Source organism: Gopherus flavomarginatus, chromosome 10 (genome assembly GCF_025201925.1).
Source record: "Gopherus flavomarginatus isolate rGopFla2 chromosome 10, rGopFla2.mat.asm, whole genome shotgun sequence".
Lineage (NCBI taxonomy): Eukaryota > Metazoa > Chordata > Testudines > Testudinidae > Gopherus > Gopherus flavomarginatus.
In genome coordinates, this window is record NC_066626.1 from 4,361,925 (window position 1) to 4,388,196 (window position 26,272).

The 26,272-nt window shown below is 45.4% G+C and overlaps 1 protein-coding gene across 2 annotated transcripts in view; it reads left to right on the plus strand.

Annotated features, from left to right (window-relative positions):
* The first annotated feature begins 242 nt into the window (after positions 1 to 242).
* Positions 243 to 26,272, plus strand: part of LOC127058919 (aryl hydrocarbon receptor-like) — a 117,277-nt gene continuing 91,247 nt past the window's right edge. For both annotated transcript variants that reach the window (XM_050969391.1, XM_050969392.1), the window contains exons 1-2: positions 243 to 334; positions 5,725 to 5,912. In XM_050969391.1, the coding sequence (XP_050825348.1) occupies positions 276 to 334; positions 5,725 to 5,912 (247 nt within the window). In that variant the 5' untranslated portion in view covers positions 243 to 275. The remainder of the gene's footprint in view (positions 335 to 5,724; positions 5,913 to 26,272) is intronic.

The window sequence follows — 26,272 nt, forward strand, 5'->3', positions numbered from 1 at the left end:
GGGAGCGGAGTGGGGTGGCTCGCGGCCCCGCCCTGCAGGCTTGTACCCGCCCAGCTGCGTCAACTTTGTCCCAGTCCCAGCTGGGTCGGGACGGGACGGGGCGCGTGGCGTGGGGCTGCCGGGACCGGCCGCGGGAGGGGGCAGGCTCGCAGCAGCGTCGGGGCTTTCTGTCGCGGGGCGGGCCGGGCTCGGTGGGTTCCTCCCCGCCGCCCCACTGCGTGCCGGGAAGAGCAGAGGGAACTTTCCCCGGCGGCGGCTTGTGTCCCAGGCTCGCCATGCTGCACACGGGAGGCGTTTATGCCGTGAGAAGGAGGAAGAAGCCGGCGCAGAAAAGGTAGTTGTGACAGAGGAGCCTGTGTAAATCGGGGCTTTGCAGGGCTGGCTGGGCTCCGCTGGGTAGGGGCTGCCGCTGCCTCGGTTTGCTTCAATCAAAGGGCAGGTGTTTCCTCTGCCCCTGGCTCCTGCTCGCCCCACTGTTCAGGCAGGTTGCCCCCTGGCTCCAGTCCTTCTCACTGGTGCTAGTCAGCGTCCTGGGGTTCCTTTCCCCCCTGCCCCCTGGATAGACCTCACAAGGCTTGGTTCTCTGCTCTCCCTTTCCTCCTCCTTTGGCTCACCTACCTCTAAAGTATTTGCTCCAGAACTGGTTGTAAAACACATTCAGAGAGAGGCCTGGGTCTCTGGGATGGGGCTGCTGAAACAGCTCGTGGATTCTCTGATGCCACTTACATCCCATCTGGACTGCGCTGTTTGACCCTGAAATCCGAAATGCTCCAAAGACTCCCACACAAGTTCACGCAGAAGATATGTGCTTCCCCGGGCTCACTTAGCAGCTCGGCTCCAAAGACAAGCTGACTCTTAAAAAAAAAAAAACCCATTCCCAGGGAGCACAAGGGTGTTGTTTCCTGGTTTGGAAGTTCTAGTCAAAATCCTTCCCAGGTCTTTTAAAGTTATAAATTCCTTTGGGGCTGTGAGAACTTGAGGGAAATCTCCAGGAAATGAAAAGGGCAGTGGTTTGTGGAATTTGGGATATTTGCGCTAAGTAATCTAAGGATGACAATTCAGGCTCTGGGCCGGGTTCTTAGGATGTCCTACAAGTACATCGGCGTAGTGGAGACACACTAATTAAACGAATCAGCTTTTTCTTCCCAGTGCCCTAGAGGAAAGAGGATTCCTTCCTCTGGAGCTGCAGTGAGAGAGGGAGAAACCTTTGCCCTTGCTGGAGTGCCAAGTCAGGGCAAAAGATGACGACTCGGATTCGCCACGGCTTTGCGCCTGTGCAGTCACTAAGGCTTTCAGATCAGAAAGATGAGTGCTTCACACTCGCTTTGCATGGGTGTAAATGATTGCACAAGTTTTGGGGAAATGGGGAGTCAGGCTTCCCCTGCTGTCTCCTTGAGATTTCCAAAGCACTTACCACTTCAAAATGTCTACTGGGTTAGTGTTGAAACATTATCATATAAATGTTTTATATACATATCAGATTAAAAATAAGTTTAATATAATATAAAAGGAGTAATGAAATGCCTTGAAACAATAAAGTTGAAATGAAACAATTTGACATTATCAGAATGATTCATTTTGACTTTTTCCCATCAAAAAATTCATTGAAATTGACACATTTTCTGATGGAAAACTATTCAGTCAAAAGTTTTGCAACTAACTCTACACGTGACCATATCCCAGACCCAGAGCATTCAGGGTACTTGGCAGTCGCTCCTCAGAATGTGCCAGGACTGGAAGACAGATCAGCATAGGTGGGGCAAAGTGCAGTAGGAAGGGAAATTATGTCTGTTCAAGCAGGGCTGTTTGGTCCAATATCAATTCATTCAAATTGTTGAGGAGTGGAGAATAGGTTAAATGCCATTTGTAAATATAATTAATATATGAAATGCTATTAATAGGCATCCCATATATGCAAGACAAAGCCACAAGTATGTATCTACTTACCATACCTCTCACTTCTTTGTTTAACTATGCAATATACATTGCTGCCCCAAACAGAAAACCCTAACTGAAGTTATTAATTTACAGCACAGGCACTTTTGCAGTTGCAGGTTCACCAGTTGCATTGCAATGGTTAGGCTTCCTGCAGTGTTTCCCATGCTGAGTGTAGACCAGTGGTTTTCAAACATTTGTATTGGTGACCCCTTTCACACAATGAGTGAGACACTCCCCCCCTTATAAATTAAAAACACTTTAAAAATGTTTAACACTATCATAAATGCTGGAGGTAAAGCAGGATTTGGATGGACGCTGACAGCTCGTGACCCCCCATGCAATAACCTCGTAACCCCCTGAGGGGTGACAACCCCCAGTTTGAGAAGCACCGGTGTAGAGAAATACTGTAGCAAATGTAAGTAGAATGGTGCAGTGTGATAGTGTATAACAAATCCAGTTGTCTTTGCCCTGTTAGAAAACAGTTTTATTTCCAGCAACACCCCTCCTGTTTATGTTGCTGGTGCTAAGTTTGTTGACAGTTCCATCATAAATTCCCGTGGGAGAAACTTGCTTTGGGCCGCAGCCCAGCGTTTGTTTGCTGAGTTTCGCACTGTAAAACATACACACATGATATAGCTGTGTCTTGTCATGGCTCCAGCAAGTAAACCAACTCACAGAGCTGACCCATTTAGTTGCTATGCTCTGCCTTCCGATGCATGGGGTTCAATTTATGATGCTAGTTGATAATCGTCCGATAGCACCCCCTAGTGGGAAAATATTTGTTGTAGCACCAAGTGGGGTGCCTCCTATTACTCAACAGTAACTCCTTTGGCCAATGAAGGAGCAGTGTTGCTGGGTACTCCTGTGCAGTTGTTGGCAGGAAGGATTGCAGTTTGTGTGTGTTTGGGTCCTATGAATGGAGAATTAAAGAGAGTGAAATGGGATAGTAGGGGGTCTCATGGGCTTGATTGGGACACAGGACCTAGACAGACCAATTTTTAATGTATTAGCCCTGCAGAAGAAAAATCTCAAGTTCTAGTGTAGAAGAACTTGCTCTAGGAACTCCACTGAACCACCTTAAAATGGGAGAAGTAGGTTGTCTAGTTTGGATGTGAAGGGACTTCTTCATTTCTCATGCTGGGAGCTGGAAGTGCTTATGAGCATAATTGCACTGTTCTCTTTAAATCTAGAGTAAAAAGCCAGGCTGGCAGGGCTAGGGAAGGTTCTAAGAGAGGTGCTACAGTAAAGCAGGGGCAGAGTAGCTTTAAGGATGATACTGACTTCCTGATTTTAACACAGACCCTTGTTCAATGTGTAAAGAAAGTGTCTTTCAGTGGTTTTTTTACCAGTGTCACATGACAGTGCTTTTATGCAATGTTAAGGCCAGCGTGCGTGGGGAGAGGCAGGAGTGGATTGCGGAGCATGTTAGCGTAACTTGGTATTGTGAACTGTCTATATGGTCAGCATTTTCTGGTAGGAATTAGGATTTCATTTCTTCCAGAAAGAAGTTATGTTACACAACTTTGAGTTAAACGAGGCAATTTGAAATAATACCCAGCCCTTATAAAGTGCTTTTCATCTGTAGATCTCAAAGCACTTTACAAAGGAGGTCAGTATCATTATTTTGCATCTGGGAAACTGAGGCACAGAGAGGTGGGCCAAACAACTAGCCTAAGGTCACCCAGCAGGCCAGGAGCAGAGCTGGGACACCTGAATTCCAGGCCAGCGCTTTATCCACTAGGCCAAGTTTTTAGAACATAGGGCACCACGAGGGCTTGAATCTCTGTTCGCCAGCACTTTGCAGTCCTTTGCACTAGTGCTGAGCAGATGGCAAACATTGTCAGATCACAATGGTTGCATATTATGCCTACTTAGCCCTGATGAAAAGCACTGCTCATGGACCTGGGCACTGACAAACCAGATTGGTTTTAGAGACAATTCGTTGTTGGTTTGAAAGAAATAGCAGTTGACAGGAATGTCAGCTGTATGATGTGTGAGTGTGGTGAACGTCTGGAGGAGGCTCCCTTGAGGAGAAATAGTTATCCTTTGCATTACAGCTGGATTAAATACTGCTTTGAATCTGTGTTACTGTGTGTGAGCTCGCTGGAGGAACCAGATCCAACAGGTGATAGGATGGGTGATAGGATGGGTAATGAGCTAGGATATGGTCCCTCAGGTTGCTGTGTGAAACCAGCACAGGCTGGCAGTAACTGACAGTCACTAGGTGACAGCTGCCTTTTGGACAGGAGCTGGTCTTGCTCCAGCTTCACAGTGGATATGTATGCGCTTCACAGATACCACTGCCATGGCAGCCTCAGCAAAGAGGAAAAGCAGGGAAGTGACGAAGGACTGAACTGTCCTTCCACCACCAGGAGTGGACGGGTGGTCTGGTCAGGTCAAGGTGAGACATAAGGGCAAGGTTGTAAAGCTTCAGATCTGAGCAGCTGGGAATTTCCCTGGTATACATTATTTACGTTATGGGTAAGTAGTCTGGTTAAGGTGGAACCCCAGCTATTCTGTACAGACTATCCCTTTCCCTATGATTTCCCCAGTGTCCGAATGAACAACCTGTGCCTCTTTACAACATCTTCTCATCCATGGAGACCTTGAGAGTTCCTTGTGTGTTGAGCCAGGAGCATTTAAGAGGAAGCTATTGTATGGGCTGTTTAATTTAAGCCTTCTTCCTAGTAACCTAAATTTAGCTCCCTCTTTCTGACACTTCCCTGCCTTGTTGGTGAGTAGGTACCATAGATTCCTCCACAGAGCACTCTCAATGTTCATCTAGATGCTACAAGAGATCCTCCACCCTTACACCTGACTGGCAACTCACCAAAAGCCTCAGCAAACTCAGTTATCATTATTTCTGAGGAGAGCCTCTTGTATCATTGCTGTCTGGCTTAAAAATCACATCGTGTGAGCTGAAAACACTGGGCAGTACTTTAACCATAATACTTCTACTCATACTGAGTAGCACCTTGCTGCACAAGTGCTGCTTCAGCGTGGATGTCTTGAGGTGAGAGCTGCTATTGAGCATGGATAGCTGGATCACATAATGCAATATCAAGTGCTGAGTAGCCTTGTATGTATGTTTATGGATCTCCCCCATCGCTTCCTGCGAAAGAAGTGGAAGAGTATTAAGGAAAGGGTGTTATTTTCTAAGCGCAGCTCTCCAGCTCCAGAGTGCAGGATTTCCTTCTAGTGCTACTAACAATCGCCGAGTGAGCTTTGATATGAGCAGAGCTCAAGTGGAGTTCAAACACAAGTGCCTCTGGTCATTCTGCTTGCTCTTAGTGACTGTAGTGAGCAGGTGATGACCATGTAATCTTGAACGGGGAGTCTTCCTGAAGCCTGTCTTTGGGAGATTGGTCCCTTCACCACCCATGCTGGTGCCCCCCTAGACCTTTTTAATGACACGTGGCTGCAGGCCTGTAACCCACCATTGAAAACAACCTGCCAGTTTTCTTGTTGTTTTTTTTAAGTAACTTACACAGGGTCTCAGAACAGCTCAGTGGCAGAGCCAGGAATAGAACTCAGGTAGGGCTCTTGGGTCAAGCCACTGGCTAAAGTTATAGCCGCTGGCTAATGCTGCCTTTCTCTTACTAGATGCAGTTTTCTTGGGGTTCTCTTAAACAAGTGGATAAAGAACATGCAAGCGACTATTTGATGATTAAGATTACAGTGGTGCACAGACGGAGTTTGGGAAGGGCCTAGCAGAGGGGGATGTGACTTGTGCCAGGTTTATGTTGATAATTCCTTCTTATTTGCATTTTTCTTTCCCTCTGTTAGCCCGAAGCCACCACCTCCTGAGGGCGTACTGTCAAACCCCTCCAAGCGGCACCGGGACCGCCTCAATCAGGAACTGAACAAACTGACGAGCTTGCTGCCCTTCCCTGAGGATGTCCAGGCCAGGCTCGATAAGCTTTCCGTCCTCCGGCTGATTGTAGGATACCTGAAAGTGAAGAGCTACCTCATGGGTAAGCGTCAGCAACTCAACGAGACTCCTGTGTTGGGACTGGGAGGGCTTCCTGGCTTGATGGCATTCAGGGATGTTCAGAGATCTGCTAGGCAGCATTTTATCTTCTTCAGACCCAGACGGCCTCATAGTCCTGAATGCAATATGTGCCAGAATGAGCTGCCACTGGGGAGGCGGGAGCAGTCTTAGGGCAGGACAGACCATGCTTCCTAGGAAGCTGGACTGATGCTCCCTGTTTGTTCATTAAGGCCAGGAGAGCAGAGTGGCTCAGGGCTGTGCTTTTAACTCATTACTATTAAGCTTTAGTGGTCGGAGGAAACGGACCTTGGGAGATTTGTCCTTGCCTAGAGGATGGACTTGGAAGGTTGAGGCAGAGCAGGCAAGCATCCCCACCCTGAGTGGGGGAAGGCAGGCTTACTTGTCAAACTCTGAGCAAAGACTTCTGGGAAGAGGAGGAGTCAGAGGCCCGTTATAATGGACGCTGTTCTGTGACTTAGTCAGTGCTTGTGACAATAGTTTGTGGGAGGAGGTGCTGCCCAGGTAGGAACATTCCTTCTTGATGAAGCCTGTTGGCCCTGTGTTGGAGAAGACCTTGGGGATCAATATTACTAAGCACTTTGGGGAACGGGCCTGTACACAGGTTTGTGAGACTGTCTGGTTTTGAGAATCTGCTCCATCTAGATATTCATCATAGGGTTGGCTCCAGAAAACTCACTTTCCAGGTGCAGTGCTTCTAGGAATGAGGATAGAAATCTCACCCCTTCCTCCCCTGTCTGTTTGCTTCTGCTCCTGGGAAATACAGAGGATGCAATGGGGAAAGAGGAGATACTTGTAGGTGGCCAAGTGCTTAGAAACATAAAATGGAAAGCACCCAGACTCACCATTGCCTGATGCCTGGAGTTGCAGGGAAGGTATCATGGAGAACGCTAGTGGAGGATCCCTGTGCTTTTGAGAAAGATGAGAATCTCAGCCAGGCAGTCCTAGACCAACATTCTGTTCTTGCTATTTGCTTGACTAATAGAGCAAGAATGCATGTGGTATAGCATCTAATCCTATGCAGGCTCCTCAGGTAATCTTGATGTCTCAGCTGTGGTCTCAGTTTTAGGGGAGCAAGAAAAAAAACTTTCAGCCATAACCTTCCTCTGTCTTGAAATCTTTAATATGCTAAATATTAAAGAGAGGGTTTCAAAAATGCACAGTGTTGGCCTATCTCTGCTCCCCACTGATGTCAAAGGTAAAACTCCTACTGCTGTCAAGGGGAGCAGTTAGATCAATGCTGAATGATTTGGAAAATCCCTATTGTGATAAGTTTTATCCTAATTTTAGTTGAATGATACTTATCTCCATGTGTAAGCCTTAGTAGTTCTACCCAGTGGACAGAGGGATTGAGATAGGGTAAAAGCAACAAAGAATCCTGTGGCACCTTATAGACTAACAGACGTTTTGGAGCATGAGCCTTCGTGGGTGAATACCCACTTCATCAGATGTATCACCCACGAAAGCTCATGCTCCAAAATGTCTGTTAGTCTATAAGGTGCCACAGGATTCTTTGCTGCTTTTACAGATCCAGACTAACACGGCTACTCCTCTGATACTTGAGATAGGGCAGTATTTAGCAAATGTAGGACACTCTAAAAAAACAAATCACTTTTTCTGTCTGGGAATTTGAGAGAGTTGTCCTGGTGTCCATTTTCAATGTAGAATCTGCAAGGTGGTTTGTGATCCCACTGAGCACATCCTAGGTCGGGCTGGTCAAAAATTTCCCATTAAAAAATATACACACACACACACACATACACACACAATTTTCCACCTCTCTCTCTCTCTCTCTCTCTGTGGAAAATTGTGTTTCTAACTAACTGAAAATTGTCACAGAAAATGGCTGCTATCCTCAATTTTCTGATTTTTAACTGGAGAATTCTCTCCCCTTCCCCCACCCCCAAAAATAAATATTCAGCTACAAGTCAAACAATGTTTCAGTTTTGGGTTTTCAATGAAGAGTCAAAATTTCCTGTAAGGGAAATAATAAAAGATTTTTTTTCATCTAGCTCTGGTCCTGGGGTTCGTTTTGGTTGGCCTGGGCGTGGCTGAAATACCATGGTATTGTAAAGGGGCTGGTTCAAGACAAACTACATCCTGTTTCCGCATCACAGAAACGTGCAGACTTACACAAGGAGAACTGAAAGAAAGATGTAGGTCATGGGTGGGTGTATTCTGTATCTTTGGAACTGTTACCACATTGTGGAAGCTCTAGTACTTTTCATTGGGTACAAAATGAAATGTGAATCTTGATGCTTCTGCTTAGTTTTCCAAACTCCTGGAGCGGGGTAGGAGGGAAAAGTACAGTTGTGTGCGTGTCTGTGTTTGATAGACAGCTCTGGACAGCACTCACATATGGTGATGGGCGCACTGTAGGTACTTAGCTATAACAAGAAGATATTGTCAATTGAAATATTTTATTCAGTACAATCATGTAAGTTTTAAATATTTCTGTTGCATCAGGCTGCAGAAAATCTCTGCATTTGAGCTCTGTAAGGGTGGGACTTGTTCTGTGCTCCCTCCCTCAACACGATTTATTTCATAGCGAAGAGATCATTGATCTGGCCTGCTGTACAGTCAGATCAGCCTTTGATGTGGCATCCTGGGAAGTGTTTTGCTTTGAAGAGAGGCTGGGAGGGGAGAACGGAGTCACTGACTATTTTTGGTCTTCCTCTGGGTGGAGAGACTGTGTTGTTGCAGAGAGACGCTGTATCTGTGCCCCCACTGCACTGGGGCACTGTGCTGTGCATCCCTATGTGTTCTGCCGTAACGTTGCATTAGCAGGATTTTTGATCTGGCTGTGGCTCAGACCTGAGAACAGCAGGGCCAGTTTGTGGGTTCAGAGAGGTGCTCAGGACATGCCAGGGGTGGTCATGCTTGCAGGGAGGGGTCATGGACTTGAAGTTGGGAGAGAGCTGAGCTCTAGTCCTGCTTCTGCTGCCACTGACCCACTGTGTGGCCAGGATGCACTCATTTGGGGGGCCTCCATGTTTGACGGCTGCGCACCTGTGGTTTCGTCACCGCTTATGGAGTAGTGAATTCTCAACCCCTCCGAAAACCTTAGGTGCCTCAAGACAGAGGCTTTTATGAAGACTTTGGCCTTGAGGTCTCTGCCTTTATTTTTCCGGTAAAATGTGGCTTACAGCTTCTGAAGAGCTCACAAGGCCATTGTGCCTTAATGGTTTTGTGCTGAGAAAGCACTTTGGGATCCTCCAGTGGGAGCTGGCAGAGCGAGGGCAGAAGATTAGAAGGGCTTTATGCCTGGCTGACTAAGGACCAGCACCCATGGTTCCATTCAGCCCTCCGTTGTTAGAAGAGTGGTAGCTCTGGCAAGCCTTATCCAGGGGCTCCCATCGGAAATGCAGCATCTTCTTGGCTTTCTCATGGATGTGCAGGTCTCCTGGGAGTTCCCATCTAACTACAGGGTATGAGGAGTTCATAGCCTACTGCAGTTAATTTTAATAGTTTAATTTTCTGCTCAGGCTGTACTTGGAAGAAGCCCCACTCTGAGCCTTTGCCACCAACTATACAACCATCACCTCTGTTGGCATTGGCTTGGGCATCTCCCTTTGCTCTTCACCCCATGACAGGTTACTGTCTTCTGCAAGCCTGTCCTGTCTTATCTTAGATATAGGGTTGCCAACTTTCTATTTGCCGAAAACCGAATGCCCATGCCCTGCCTCTGCCCTGAGGCCCCACCCCTTCTACGAGACCCCACCCCATGCTCCCACCATCCTCCCTCCCTCTGTTGCTTGCTCTCTCCCACCCTCACTCAATCACTCATTTTCATGGGGCTAGGGCAGAGGGTTGGGGTACTGTGGAGGGAGGGGAAGGCCTCTGGCTGGGGGCGCAGGCTCTGGAGTGAAGCCAGGGATGAAGGGTTTGGGATACAGGAAGGGGCTCAGGGCTGGGGTAGGGAGTTAGGATGTGGGAAGGGATGTGGGGTGCAGGTTCTGGGGGGCAGTTTGGGTGCAGGAGGGGGCTCAGTGCTGGGGCAATAGGTTGGGGTGCGGGAGGAGATTTGGGGTATGGGCTCCAGGCCATGCTTACCTCAGGCGGCTCCCAGAAGTGGTGAAATGTCCTCTGGGTCCTAGGCGCAGGGACAGCCATGTAGCTCCATGCGCTGTCCCTGCTTCTAGGCACTGTCCCCACAGCTCCCATTGGCCGCAGTTCCCGGCCAACAGGAGCTGTGGAGCCGGAGCTTGGCATGGGGGCAGTACGTAGAGCTCCCGTGGCTGCCCCAGTGCCTAGGAGCCAGAGGGATATGCTGGCGGCTTCCCGGGGGTGCCTGCCCTGCTGCGCCACTGTCCAGACTTTTAACAGCCCGGTTAGGAGCTGCCTGGGTCGCTTTTCAACCGGGCATTCCAGTCAGAAACCGGACGCCTGGCAACCCTACTTAGAGATGAAGGCCACCTTGTCTCAGCAGTGGCAAAGAATTTGGTGGTGTCTGCAGACATTCATCATTCCCCACCCCCCAAAAAGAAAACCGTAACAATTTTAGCAAGCTGCTTGCTGTACCAGAGCCTTTGCAAGTGTCTGATTCAAGATGGACATACTCTTAGCCCTTTTCTGATATGTACAAGGGGAAAACTCAACTGTGGCAGAAAAGTGACACTGAAAGATCTGAGAGGGGAAAAAAATCTCATTTTGGAAATATTTCTCCAACAATTGTGTCACAGCAAAGGCTTTAAGTCAGATTTGAAGCCTAATAAATTTATTTTCGAACTGTAAACACCCTGATTGTGGAAAATTGTGCAGGTTCTGGAGAATTTGTTTTTATTGTAATCCACCACTCTTCAAAATCTTTTATTAAAGAATAGACACTATCTATACCGGGGACTCTGGAGACACACTAATTTCTTCTGCCCCCTCTTTGGCTTCTTCAGCAGCAGAACTAATGCACTGGTGTTTTTAGAGCTTTTCTGATGTTCGGGATTTATGCTGGAGGTCAACAATATGAGAGATCAATAGGGCAAAGTGTTATGTAAATAAAAGTTAAACCAACAAAAAGAAGACCATTGCTCTAGGTGTAATTTGACTTCTATATTTGAGGAGAGGAGGACAGCTCCAGTCACGTCAATGGGGCTGCATGTGGGGGGAGGGGCAAATTCTACACCTGCCCGAGGCTTGCAGTTTCAGGGGGCAATGCCCCCTGCCCCCAAACTATGCCCTTGCAGTTCAGTTAATTTCTAACGTGTTTGGTATGGGAGTGGTTAGAATAAGTCAGACCTTGCCAAATGGAAAATGACATGATTGGTAAGCAAAGAAATATAACTGTAGAAAGGGAATTGTGAATAATAGAGTTGAAGGCAAAATTTAATTAGTATTTTTTAAGTTGCGCTTAAATGTAAAAACAGGACAGTTTCTGTTGAATGGATGCCTCTTAAGCTCTCATGCTCAAGTATGCAAGTTATTCACTTTATACAAGCAAAATAAAGGCTGCTGAGACTTTCCCTTTATTTTTCTGGAGTGGTAGAGAGAAAAACAAAACTGTGGTATGAAAAATCTGATCCTTCTCATTCCTTGTTGTCACCATGCCTCAGTGGGTCACAACTGAGAATACCAAATTCAGGACAAGCTGCTGACCAGCCCAAAACTGGTGGTTATTCTTCCCTAAGATGGACCGAACCAGCAACAAAAGTAAACTTGTGTCTCACCACACTGGCAAACAAGAAGACAGAAATGCAGCCTCCTTAGGGATCCCAGTCCTGGATTCAACACCCAGACACTAGACTTGAAAATGAGTGGTTATTTAAAGCCAATTTCATCTAACCAAAGGGTTCTTCTGATCCCAAAGGACCAGCCACACACCCAGGTCAATACATAACTCAGACCTTACCCAGAAATCACACTGTTGCCAATCCCTTAGTATCTAAAATCTAAAGGTGTATTTATAAAAAGAAAGAAGGAAAGGTGAGAGTTAAAATTGGTTAAAGGAATCAAATACATACAGTTCTTGGATCAGCTTTGGAACAGTGATGGAATAAACTGCTGGCTTGTTAAATGCCGAGTTGCTTCCAAATCATTGGAAGGACCTCCGTCCCTTGGTTAGAATGCTTCCATTAGTATGAACCCATAATCCAGAAGTTTGAGCAGGAAAGAGGCAAAATGGAGATGTTTCCAGGACCTTTTATAGCTTCTGCCATGTGGAGGGAAACGTCATTGTCCCAAAAAAGCCCTCAATGTAGTTTGTGGAAAAGTACAGGCACAAGGTGGAGTTTAGTACCACATGATCTGGTCACATGCCCTTGCATGCTTCCATGTGTCATGGCAGGGGCTATTACCCAAATTCTAGCTAGAACATCCATCTGGAAAGTTCATTAGCTGGGGATAGGCTTCTTCCATGGCCTATTGTGTTTGTTGATAGGCCATCAGCATAAACATTCCCAACATAATGTGCTAGCTAGACTGGATGTAAATACCTTGTGGGTGTTACCCAGGAGCAAACACATTTGAAATGCAGATACGTAGTCAATATTCATAACTCCAGATACAGAAATGTGATTATCTTATTTGTATTCAGTAAACCCTAACTTTTCCATTCACGCCCTACATGACATAGTTTGTATAAGTTTTGTAGCAGTTGCCTAATAGTGGTAGCAACAATGATCTACATAGCCATATTTTAATCATATAACAAACATCTCACTGGTTTAAAATGTGCCACTGATAAGTTTTGGATTCCGTCTCAGCCCTGACCTCAGTGATGGCTCTGTCCGTCTTGAAATCCCAGAGCCTGGGCTAAGTGACTCACTGACAAGTAGCTCTGAATCTGTTGTTGGTGCTGATTTGATACAGTTGCATATGCTCACAAGTCCATGTAGCTTGCATACTGCTGATCTTTCCTTAGGCGTCTGGGAAGAGAGGAGTAAAATGACACGTGTCTCTTTCTCTGAAGTGCCCGTCTGGGAGAATCAAATTCTCATCAGTTGCAGTGTTCAGCCAGTTAAAGAGAATAAGCTGATGTAGTATGTGTGAGTGCACTTGCCATGTGCAGCGAGGTTTCACCCAGCCTAGAAGTGGAGGGTTTAGTGCTGTTGCAGCTCTTGCATTGGACAGTAGATCATCTGGATCTCTTATTTGTAAATTGACGTCCCGTTCTGACTTTACGACGCTCCATCCCATAGTTTTCCTATGGGATTCAAGTTACAATGTTTTCAACTTATGACGCGGTTCTCAGCAATCAATTGTGTCATAAGTCCAAGGACAGCCTGTATTAGTATGACTGCAGTAGCTGCTAGAGATCCCAATCCAGATCAGGGCCTGATGGTGAAGAGTGCTGTATAAACACATGGTAAAGGAGAGTTTACAGTCTAGTAGAGAAGGCAGGTAAAGGGTGGGGGGGAAAAGGGAGCTTTATCCTCATTTTACATATGGGGCACTGAAGCGCAGAGAGAGTAAGTGTCCAAAGTCACACCAGGTGTCTGTGACAGAGTTGGGACCGGACCACGGAATTTGTGCCTCAGTCCAGTGCATTCCCCTCCAATCATCCTTTCCCTCAACAGGAAGGAGGTTGCAAAACAGGAAAGGCCATTGGGACTGGGTGAGTTGGGTGCGGATGCCGATCTGCTGATACAAGCTTCCTCTAAAACGCTTGTTCAATTCAGTATCTTCTTCACTCCGTTTTCTTCCCCCATCCCTTTGTGGTCTCTGAAGCTGTGTGTTGCTACAGCCTTAGAAAACCTCTGCCAGGAGCAGCTATGATAGATGGATTCAAGAAAACCAAAGGATTTGTTTTTCCAATAAGCATGTTTTATGATATTTAATATGACACAGGATACCCAGCTAGCCCAATGCATTTGTGCAGGAAAAGACTTTAAACTGATTTATTTGGCAAACCAATCTACTTGTGTTTGCCTCTCCAGCTGTCCTCCATAATGCCATTCAAGCAGCAGACTTCCCGTGCTGGCAAATTACTCCTCTCCTCGATGGCACAGAAAAGAAGGAATAAAACGTGTCATAAATTAATGGATTCTCTACTCAGTGGGCTTCTCAGTATTTTATCCCATGGGTGGCATTGCTGATGATTTACACACTTCTAATACTACTGCTCTTCCCCTAGCATGCCTGCTGTCAAAGGGTATGTCTACACTACCCGCCGGATTGGCGGGTAGTGATGGATCTATTGTGGATCGATGTATTGCATCTCGTCTAGACGGAATACATCGATCCCCGAACGCGCTCCCTGTTGACTCTGGAACTCCAGCAGGGCGAGTGGTGGAAGCAGAGTCGAGGGGGGAGCGGCGGCCGTCGATCCCGTGCTGTGAGGACTTGAAGTAAGTCAATCTAAGTCGATCTAAGATACATCGACTTCAGCTACGCTATTCTCGTAGCTGAAGTTTCGTATCTTGGATCGATTCCTCCCCCTGCCCAGTGTAGACAGGCCCAAGGGTCTCCAGTATAGAACATAGTTCAGTTGATAGAATTCTCTGGTGCTTCACAAGCTGATACATAACCCACACTGTGGGTGTGTATAGGTGGGATTGCTTCCTCTGCTGCTGAAATGCAGCCTCCTTTGGGGTGAGACATGCCATCTGTTTAAAAGCATAAAGCAACAATGTTGATGAAGTCCAGGTTATTTTTGACATGAGCATTTGCGCGGAAGGCTTATATTCCTCCTCAGTGTACATGCTTTAGTCTAAATTAAATCCACATTGTCCCCATATGCCGTAGTGAGGAAACTGCAACCCACTGGGTATAGCTCTAATTCATTCGTTTAGTCCTCCATCTTATTAGCGAGGAAGGTGCCACCAGTCTTCAGTATGAATTTTGCATCTCATTGCAAAGCTATTGCAGGAGTATGGCCTAGCTTTTGGTATGTGCCATGCAGTCTTGAAGATGCTCGTGCTAATGATTGATTTTTCTAAAGAGCCTTTGGGCATTGGGACAGATCACCCAGCTTCCCTTTGCTTTTGTACCCAGAGGAGAGGTAGAAGGGTCTCTTACATTATCCAGGAAGCCAGAGGAAACTCTGAGCAGGGAGTGTTTAGACAGTCCTGTTGCAACCCAGATACCGTACACTCATTATATCTTTTGTGGGTCATCTGCATTGTAACTCCCCCTAAGGGCTGCAGGCCCTCCAAAGTGCAAACTGAGCTGTGCATACGTACAGTATTGAGGAGAGAGGTTGAAATTCTCTGTAGGTCAGTGGACTGTATACCTGCTATTCCCCATTAATCTGCCCACCAGTTAGATATTTTTCTACCTTTTTTATTTTTGTTTGTGTTTGGTAGCAGAAGATGACAAGTACTATCCGCATCCCTATGTCAGTTAGGAAACCTGCCTGGATCCCAGTAAACACGTTTCCAAATAGAGTAATCACCTATTGAATAGAGATCAGAAGATGGCAGTTAAACCTAATCTGCACAATACTGTAACCTACAGATAATTACTTAGCAACAGGCTGTTGTCCTGGCAAATGCTCTCCTTGTGGTACACTGAAAATATGTTAAAACAATGTGGAGTCCTTGTGGCACCTTAGAGACTAACACATTTATTTGGGCATAACCTTTCATATTTCTGCGGTGACCTAGAATCCTACACGAAAGCTTATGCCGAAATAAATGTGTTAGTCTCTATGGTGCCACAAGGAGGACTCTGTTTTTGCTGATACAGACTAACACTGCTACCACTCTAAAACCTGAAAATATGATGTCTTGGCAACCCTAATGAAAAAAGTCATTATTTGTCCCCTTGACAGGCTGGCTGCATTCACTGTGCAGGTTAGGGGCTGCATCTAGGTTCCTTTACTCTATAGGTGAAGTTTAAATTGAACTATTTGGACAACAGCTACATCGTATTTCTGAATTTCTTTTTCCTCTCGCATTTGACTTGGAGAGGTGTCCCATGGCAAGTAGAAATTGTTCCCTACTGGACAACAAGACACAGGGACAACAGTGGCACTTTGCCAATTTACACTAAATGAGGATCTGCCACAAAGAATCTGATGTGCACAAGGGGGTCTTTTTCATTCTGTTTGTGCAGCGCCTTAGGACAGGCCTATTATGTCCTGACCTCCTGCACAGCACAGGCCAGAGACCCAACCAGTGACTGATCTGTTGTTTGGTAGAGGCGGTTGAAATTTTTCTAGTCTGAAGCTTTGACAATTTCAAATCTGGACATTATGAAACTGAAAAAAATGAAGAGGGGAAAAATGTAGACAAAACTTTTGCAGAGCTGGTCAAAACGTTTCAAATTTTAAAAAATAAAAAATCTTCATACAATTTACACACACACACACACACATACACACACCCTTTCCAGCATTATTGTGCAGCTGGTCTGTTCTTACACAAGCTCACAGCCCTAGGGTTTTATAACACTCCCTAAAAGTTTTGGCTAACTTTTTATTCTATTTAAATATCTGTCTAACCACTGCTTTGAGCTACTGTTTCCCCATTACAGAAGTTCTTCTGTTTCCCACCTCTTCATTTTCACCTATGTAATCCTTTATCCCCCATCCTCTTACAGAGACAATTATTGCAATAACCTTTCCACTAGGCTGGGAACTGTCCAGCTCAGATTCTTTGATCCAGTTCTGGGACTTCTCTTGCAAGATTCTTTCACTGTGGAAGCTCCAATTGCTCTGCCTGGGACTTTCTTTTTGTCTTGCCACTGAAGAGGCCCAGTATGTTTCTTCAGTAAGACTGACACCTCCAGCCGGCTTCTGCCCTCCTTGGATTCTGCAATGGACTTCTAATTGTGTGTTTATGACATGACCTGTTGTCAACAAAGGAATCATGATGTCACACACAGACTCACAGGTTTTAAGACCTAGTGGGACGATTACTTAACAAAGGCCGTAGAATTTCACCGAAGAAATCCTGCATCAAGCCTGTAACTTGCAGTTGAGCTAGAACACATCTTTTGAAAGACTTCCAATTTTGTTTTAAACGCTTCAAAGTTTGGAGAATCCAACAGGAACTCTCATTGTGTGGGTGGGCAAGGGAAGTTTCACTCTAAATACATACTTTTCCAATTCATATTTGAAATTAAGGAACAAAATTGAACAAACGTGGGCTCCAAGAATGTCTAGGTCCCTCTGTATCCTATCTTTGCCCTCAGCGTATCTACCCTACCCTACCTATCCCTGCCCTCAATGTATTTACCCTACCCTCACTATCCTATCCCTGCCCTCAGCATATCTACCCTACGTATCCTATCCCTACCCTCAGTGTATCTACCAGTCCTCCCAGTTTAGTGTCATCTGTGAACTTGCTGAGGGTGCATCCTCCAGAGCATTAATGAAGATATTGAACAAAACTGGCCCCAGGATGAACTCTTGGGGCATTCCGCTTGATACCGGCTGCCAATTAGACATGGAGCAATTGATCACTACCTGTTGAGCCCGATGATCTAGCCAGCTTTCTATCCACCTTATAGTCCATGCATCCAGCCCATACTTATTTAACTTGCTGGCAAGAATACTGTGGGATACATCTATGCTGAATCCATGAATACGTCTACAATGGTTATTTTTAGTGCCATAGTGGAACCCCTGTGAGTCCGAGTGTGTAGAACCAGGCTCTGAGACTCACCGCCATGAGGGGTTTCTTTTTTATTCTATTGACTTTGTAGTCGCTCCCCTAGTGCACACCTCAAAGTGTGTGGGGAGCATTGCTCATAAGTCTTGCATTGCCTCAGTAAATTTACTTAGGGAGACAGAGCATAGCTAGGGAATTCTGGGGTTACAGCCCCCAGTTTGAGAACCTCTGGTCTACAGAGACCTGTGAAAGCACAACACAGTGATGTGCTTTAGAAATCATAGTCCATAGTCAGCATTACTGCTTTGTGTAGATAAGCCCTTACATACAAGTAACTAGGTCCGGGGTTTGCCCGGTATATGTTACATAAACAATTATTTTTCGTGTGAATGTGTGTCACAGTGTTTTGTTGGTGTTAGTTACAATTGAAAATCAGATGCCCTATGTATAGACTAGAGATAAGGGGAGGCAGTGGGCAACTGCTCATGTGAGTTTGAGAGGGAATCATTACTGAAGAGATGAGGCCTTGAGGCTCTTTGAGTGAATGTTTCTCATTTTTGTGGAGTCATGGAACTGCTGTCTGCATGCCAGGTTGGCTTTGTTTGTTAAAGCACTGCACTGTGTGACTGAATAATTTGTATGGGATAATAGTGGATAGGAAAAAAGAAATCCTGGAAGGGAGTAATCAGGCCTTAGAAGGGGGCAGTTCCATGTGTGACAAAGAAAATTCAGTGTTCACTTGGAGAAAGCGGATATGTTTCAGATTTTGGTTTTAAAAAGCCAGCTCAGCAGAGCTGATGGTGAACATGAGCAGGGCAAATAGGCCTGATGCGATAACACCTTGCACTTCTATAGATGTCGGTGATGCTACATCTTAGAACTTTTGTCTTAACCTAGATTCCAGATGGGTGGGAAATATGCTGCTATTTTCATTTGGGAGGATTCATGACTGAATTTTTTTTTCAGTCCTTTGGGTGTTACTGGTTCTTCCCTGACCTGTGAAAAAGAAATGTGCCACCTTACCCAGAAGCTTTTATTGTTGAGAAACAGTAGAGTCTGTACATGATGGTGTGACATGCAACAGAACACGGGTGTTGTGCATGTGGCTCATTTTTTCATGTATTGGTAGGCTTGGAAGTTGAGAGGGATGGTTCCTATTTACCTCTTCTCTCCCCACCCTTCAGAGTAGCAGGGAAGGAAAATTCCTTTCTGTGGTGGTACATCTACTTCCCCTCCCATAGACAGGGCTAAGCCTTCTCCTTAATCTTCTGAATGGTAGCTGAATCCTTTTAGCTGTGGGCGGGTGGATGTTGCAATTTGGGCTGGGGTGAGTGGTTCTCTTGTTTTCTCAGGAGCACTATTATTTAGTCCCCTTTCACCCTGAGATACTGTCAGTGAGTTTCACAGCCCAGGATTTACACGTTTTGCTTCACTGGAGAAAGCCAAGCACGCCTCTGAAAACTAGGCCGGGCCCCCTGTTTCCTGACAAGGTCACTCACTACTGAGCAGAGCCCTTTGGTTGCCTCCTAGTCCAGGCCTCTAGGTCAGTGTGCTTTCCCGATGAAGGCAAATGGCAGGTTTTCAGACACAGTGGAAAGCCAGTGACACTTTATTATGCCTCGTGTCTTTTTAGCCCAGCCTAACTTCCAAGACTAGCACTTCCAGATCTTCCAGAAAAGATTCTGGGGCATGTTTGAATCCAGATGAGTTACGTGTGATGTTATCCGGCATATACTATTGCTGATACAACATGGGTGTGTTTGTGTACAGCATGTTCGTTTAGGCAGAGAGCAGTCGTATGCAGTAGGAAGGAGAAGGGATCCTTTAAAGACACCCTGTCCTTGTCACAAACACACAATTTTTACCTATTAAAGACTCTCTGAACCATAGTTAATCTTGGACTTTATCTCACCCACTCAGAATTTGTTGGGGGGCTGGGAGCTACAGTGGTGGGGACCTGTATCTCGCTAGGGAGTGAAACTCAGTTCTGGGAAATCTGGAATCTGAATCCCCTCTGTGTTCAGAATGTCAGCATGCAGCCACTGATAATGTCAGATTTGATTTGCCTCTTGATGTTAAGTCTTTGCTGCTCCTCTTGGGTTTTTGAAGGTAAAAATGGGTAAAACAGGCAAAGAAACAATCCTATGGAAATATCACTGTCCTACTTAGCTGCCTCTGTGACCATAGTATCTGAACACAGCACAATCATAAGTGAGTTTATCCTTCACAGAATGCCTGGAAGGGAGGGGGCTGCTGTCTCCACTTTAGAGATGGGGAAACAGAAGCACAAGGGAGCTGGAGGGCTTATATTCCTGGGACATTCAGGAATGTTAATCTGAATTAACTAAAGGTATGAATTTAAGAGATTTGTTAAACTGCATTGAACCATGTGTGGATGCCCTTATTTGGAATTAAAGTGATCTTTCCTCAGTTTAGTCTAATTCATTTTAATTCACTTCAAAGTGCATTAAACTAAATCAAATTCAGAACGCTTTATTCTGAATAAGAGCACCCCCGCAGGCATTTCCACTAATCCACTTTAGAAGAGATTTTTTAAAAAACCCAGTCTTCCAGAGTGTTCTGTGTAGACAAGCCCTGTGATTTACCCAAGGTCCTACAAGTCTGGGGAACTGAACTCAAGCCTTCTAAGTCCTAGTCCAGTGCCTTAACCACAAGACCTTCCCTGCCGTACTGGTGGGGTCTGATCCACCACAGATCATGCCAGAGAAATGCATTGCTTTTTCAACATCAGCACTCCACACTGATATAATGAGATGTACTGGGCACTGCCAAATTATCTCGGCCTATGCATCAGCCATATTAGCAGAAACAAGCACACAAACAGAAGTGAAGCGTCTTCAGCTCATCTGATGAATCCCACAGAGAAGGCAGTTCCTCACGTGTGAATCATTCCGCTTTGCTCTCTGCCAGTAATACAAGAACTTCAGTACCAAGAATCAAGCCGTGGTGCTAAGAAATGCTGAATGGCTGCCAGCTGGGTTAGTCTGACAAACTGGTTGTGCAAGCAGCTATTTCAGCATTGCAGAGCAGTAACTTAGGTAAGAGAGGCTTTTGCAGCTGAGAGCAGAGACACAAAAGGCTGTTCTGTTGGAGAGGAGGGCCACGAGAATTTGCGCAAAGGCAAGGCAACCCGTCTCCTTTCTAAGTAGATCCTGCTGGTCACGGATTTACAAGAAGAAACCACGCCAAACCAGCTTGACTTCCTTCTTTGACAGTGTAACTGGTTTGGTGGCTAGGGGAATGCAGATATGGCTTTTTTGGTGTTCCATATTTGTCTGAATGAGGTAGTGGAAGCTGTTTGCATTTAAAGGAGCGAAGACGGTACATGCACAGGGCAGAGAGTATACAACGTTCCTCCCCAGTCTCCTTGATGCTGTACATTTGGTAAATGTTTTGCAACGTTGTCTCCAGTAGGATGCACGTGCTAATAAAAGAATGAGGTATTGTGTCTTCAAGTGGTGGGAAGACTCACTGCGGATCTTCAATGCAAAAGCCTCAATTTTAAGATGGACTCTCTGGGAGATGGGGTGGTCACTGGGAAAACAGGTGCTGACCCTCTGTCATAGTTACTATCATAACCATAAGAGCAATTTCAAATTGATCTCCGTGACCTTTGACTCAGTGCATATAGCTATTAGTGGAAGGAATGAGATCAGAACTCTCCTTTAGTTTTCCCTTTCTTGGGTGATATGTCTAAAAACTCTTTGTATATAAAGATCTGAAATATAATTCTGGACCATGGCTTCACTGGCTTCCAGTGCTACAGATGTGGTGCTGCCAAATGGAATGGACGGGTATGAAAGGGTGGTCTTGGCAGAAGTGACAGTACCTGGCAAAAGTAATTAGTCACCTGACCAGTATGTGACAGTTAAGTATCATTTTGGGAGGCAGGCCAAAATCAGACAACTAAAGCCTTTGTATCAGGAGTGGTATTAAATCCCTGCACCTGCAGCCATGCTTTGGGTCTCCTGCTCTCATTGGCCTGAAGTTCCTGTACCTGACCTGCCAACAGATTTTGCAATATTCCTGCATGCCCCCCATTGGCTGAGCTGACACTGGATGTAATTGCCTTTGTTTGTCTGCCTTTGAGACCAAACCCTTGCTACTGTTGACGTTCGGGAATTGTGCTTCTGGTAAAAGATCAGGGGGTCACCCATGAAGAGCGGCATGTGAAGAGCTGTCCATAAGGAGCCATTTGCTGTACACTACAATGTCTGTTGCTTCTACAAAACCAGTGAAGACGGTATGTTACCTGCTTACAGGTGAACAGACACACATCTCTTCTCTAGAGCGTTCTCCTAACACCACCTAAAGCAAACAGGTATGGAAAGATCAACATTGTTTCCCACGGAGCCAACCTTCTCTGCAGTTATGGAAGGCCTTCAACAGCTCTCTGTCCTGAAGATACAGCTGGCAGCCTCTCTTCCATGCTGAGGGAATGCACCATGCCTCTGTTTCCAAAACAGTAGCAATGAGATGGGATGGCTTTCCTCCTAGTTGTCTACATCATGTCAACACTGAGCATAATTAAAATACTGGAGCACCTGTCAGGAGAGCTGGGTCCATTTTGCTCCACCTAACATTTCACAAATTCACATGACGAGAAGCCTTTCTTGCTATGTGTGGGCTGTATTTATAGCATATCCGATTATATGGCCATTTCTGCATCTCTTGTGTAGATGGCCTCCACGTGTGGCACTTAAAGTGAGTAGATTAGTGATGCTGACGCACCCTCATGAGACCGCATGTAGCAGATGAGTCGCTTCTAGGAGGAGCAAGATAAGATTTGTTTTCCCTCCATTTTTGTTGCTCTTGGTGGGATTTCCTTTGGGGGTGCTCAGCCTGCTGTCTCTGTTCATACAGTGTAGTCATTTGAGGGGATCTGACATTTGGGAGTTTTTTAATGTTCGTTTTCTCAAATCTTTTTAAAACCTCTTGGTCCAGGTTGTAGCAGGAAGCCCAGCACTCAGAGCACATATGTAGCCTCCTGGGCAGGGTGAGTTCTGTCCCCCTGTGTGCTGGATGTGTGGGTGATATGTACTTGGGAGCATAGTGTGATAAAATGTCACTCCGTGGGCCAGTTAGTGACAGAAAGGTAAGTGTGTGTGCACGGGGTGGTGGTGGTGATTTGATTCCTAAAAATCTACAGAATCATCATTTCAGTGGTGTCACCCTCTGCACCATGGCAGGGAGAGCTCGCTGCCCTGCCTCCCACCTCCAGGTGCTGTGGGTGGTGGAAATTTTGATAATAGTGTTGTCGGACATGGGTTGAGTTGGGTATCCTTTGAAAGCCCTTTCACCCCCAAACACAGTGGTACCAAACATGACAAACCTAGAGCAATTATGTAGATACATATTAGAGAAACTGTTTAAAAATCAACAGTTTTTAGTTATACTTTACTGCAGGGATGCGTTACTTACATTAAAAAAAAGGCATTGATCTTCGGGAATCAGAGAGAAGTTGGCCCTGACATGTACAACTGAAAATGTTTATTCGTCAAAGTCATCATCTGTGTCATCTCAGTCTAAGGCACTGCTGCTAGACATGTTATCACACTGATCCTTGCCCGTGCTGTGCACACACATCTCCTTACCAAGCAGGCTACTGGCCAAATATTTGCAGGGTGGTGAGCATCTGATCTTTGCACACCAGCATTTGATTAGTCAAAGGACTGATTTGGGAGCACACATAACTGGTCTGATCAGTCCATCCTCCATGCCTGGCAGGAGGATGCACTCAGTCATCTCAGACTCATTCCATTGCTTGATAATTTATCTTCTTGATGGGAGATATAAATGCAGCCCTCATCAGTAGCAATTTATCTCCATTTGTCTACTTCTTGGAAAACATCCACCAGCGTAGCTCTGCAAGTGTCATAATGTTGGTCTTCAAATGGTAAACTTGGCACATGGATGCCTCCAGTGCAATTATAACCTCATCTGCAACTGGCTCAGCCATTCTGAGCACCTTCAGAATGAGGAGCAACTCATCAGAGGCTGAATTAAATGCCTTTTAGTAAGATAATTTGGTCTTTCCAGCCACCACCCCCAGCAGTGTCACATCCTGAAAGGATGTGCAAACCTGGCAGAGTGGGGGTTTTTAATGGTCCGAGTGATACAGAGATTTAGTTTCTAGCAGAAGGCAGAAAAACAGAAATCTTGGCGAGGTCTCAGGTAGAGTCTTACTGAGAGCACTAGAACAAAAATCCAGAGTTTATTAGCACCTCTCGGTGGCACTGATGACATGCAAGGTTTAGTGTCAGCCTCCTCTTGAAAGTTACAGAAGAAACTCCCCTGAACAGTGTGAGGCAGCAGCTTCATTATGCCATGTGATGACAACATTCCTTAAGCAATTCTTCACATACTGGAGCATTTGTCCTGCAAGCTATGTGGTTCACTTGTCCTTCGGGCAAGCATGAGACAGTAGCTTCTTCATTTTGATGTTAGAGATGTTTGTGGAGTCAATGATTTTCTATTGGACATGACATCTCTTTTTTTCTGGTCAGATTTTTAATTTATTCCTTTGCATACATTTCAGACTTGAGGTCGACTTTGTCAAAGGTCCAGTATTTTCTCTGTAGCCTCATAATGAGGTGTTCATCCAAATCTCTGCAGGTGTTTCTGGTTTGTCAAGAGCTTGTACCTCAGCCATACCTTGTGGCTGCATGAGGAGCTTTCTAGCTACCTAAAACCCAAAAGGGTTACTTACAGGAAATGAAAGGAAGGGCATGTCACCAAAGAAGTATACATGGGAATAGCATGAGCATATAGGGACAAAATCAGGAAAGCCAAGGCAAAGAAAGAGTTACAGCTGACAAGGAATGTTAGAGACAACAAGAAGGGGTTCTTCAAATACGTCAGACAAAAAAGAAAGATCAGGAATGGTGTGGGTCCCACTGCTCAATGGAGAAGGTGAACTGGTAATGGAAGATAATAGGAAGGCAGAGATGCCCAAGGACTACTTTGCTTCAGTCTTCTCACAAAAAATAGCATGTGACTGGATTACTAATGATGTTACCATAGACAAGAAAGGGGAATGCAGATTGGGATAAATAAAGAACATGTCAGAGATCTTCTGACCAATTTGAATGAATTCAAATCAGCGGGACCTAATGCTGTTCATCCCAGGGTACTGATGGAGTTAGCTGAAGAAATCTTGGAGCCACTGGAATAATATTTGCAAACTTATGGATGACAGCAGCAGTCTCGGACGACTGGAGGAGGGCTAATATAGTGCCCATCTTTAGAAAGGGGAAAAATGCCATTAAGTGGATACATAACTGGTTAAACAATCGCAAACAAAGACTAGCTATGAATGGAATGATGTCAGATTGGAGGAAGGTCTCAAGTGAGGTTCTACATGGATCTGTTCTGGATCTGGTGTTGCGTAACATCTATATGAATGACCTGGATGTAGGAGGACAGAGCCAACTGATCAATCAGCAGATGACATAAAGATTTGAGGTTGAGGGGTGGCAAGCACTGTGGAAGACAGAGCTAAAATTCAGAGGGAGCTTGATAAATTGGAGAACTGGACTATAGACAACACAATGAAATTCAACAAAGACAAATGTAAGATGCTATGCTTAGGGAAGAAAAACCAAATGCACAAATACAGAATGGGGGATAAGTAGCTTGGCAGCAGCATTTCTGAGAAGGATCTGGGAACTGTGGTGGATCACAGCCTCCACATGAGTCAGCAATGTGATGCTGTTGCAAAAAAAGCAAATGCAATTTTAGGTCGCATTAACAGGCATAGCATGCAAGTCACGGGAGGTGATAGTACCGCTCTGCTCGGTGCTGATTTGGCCTCAGCTGGAGAACTGTGTCCAGTTTTGGTCACCACTGTGCAGAAAGGATGTAGAGATACTGGAAAGAATCCAGAAGTGTGACAAAGATGATCAAGAGGATGGAATACAAGCCATATGGCAAAGGCTGAAGGAACTGGGTATATTTAGTTTGGAAAAGAGAAGATTAAGGGGGGATGTGATAACGGTCTTCAAATACTTGAAAGGCTGCCATAAAAAAGATGGAGAAAAGTTGCTCTCTTGGCACAGAGGGCAGGAAAAAAGACAATGGGTTCAAACTACAGCATGGCAGATTTAGATTAAATCTCAGAAAAAAACTTCCTAACTGTGAGAACAGCAGGACAATGGAACAGAGTGCCTAAGGAGGCCATGGAAGCTCCTTCCCTGGAGGTTTTCAAAAGGAGGCTGGACAGTCATCTGTCCTAGATGGTTTAGACACAACATATCCTGCATCTTGGAAGGGGGCTAGACTAGATGATCTTTGTGGTCCCTTCTAACCCTATGGTTCTAGGATTCTATGATTTGAACACACTTTCAACAAGACATTGGTGCACTCTGGTCTGTCATATGCAAACAGATTCCCAGTGTGAGCATACTCATCCTGTAGCTTTAAAATTGCCCCTTCTTGGCATTTAATGAGTCTAGATGGTACATGATTACTTCTCGGGAAGTCCTCCCAGACACACTTAATGTTTCATTCAGAATTCGATGGAGTTCTGGGGTTGTCAGGAAAAGAGCATTTGGATGTTGTGTTATGCCTATCAAGTCCACAACATTCCCCCTGCTCTGTTTTTTTGTTCTAGGGCTTCATCTGAATCAAATGCACAGAAGGGAAATGGTAACCTTTTAAGAACCCGGTTTCCTTGTCAAAACTCCTCCTGTATGGCAGGGTCAGGCTTCTCTACACAACTTATTTCAGCGAGATACCAGGCAATCATAGCAAACAGTTCATTAAATCTAAAGCAGAAATGCATTTCACTAAGTCTTCCAATGCTGCCAGGTGCACATTT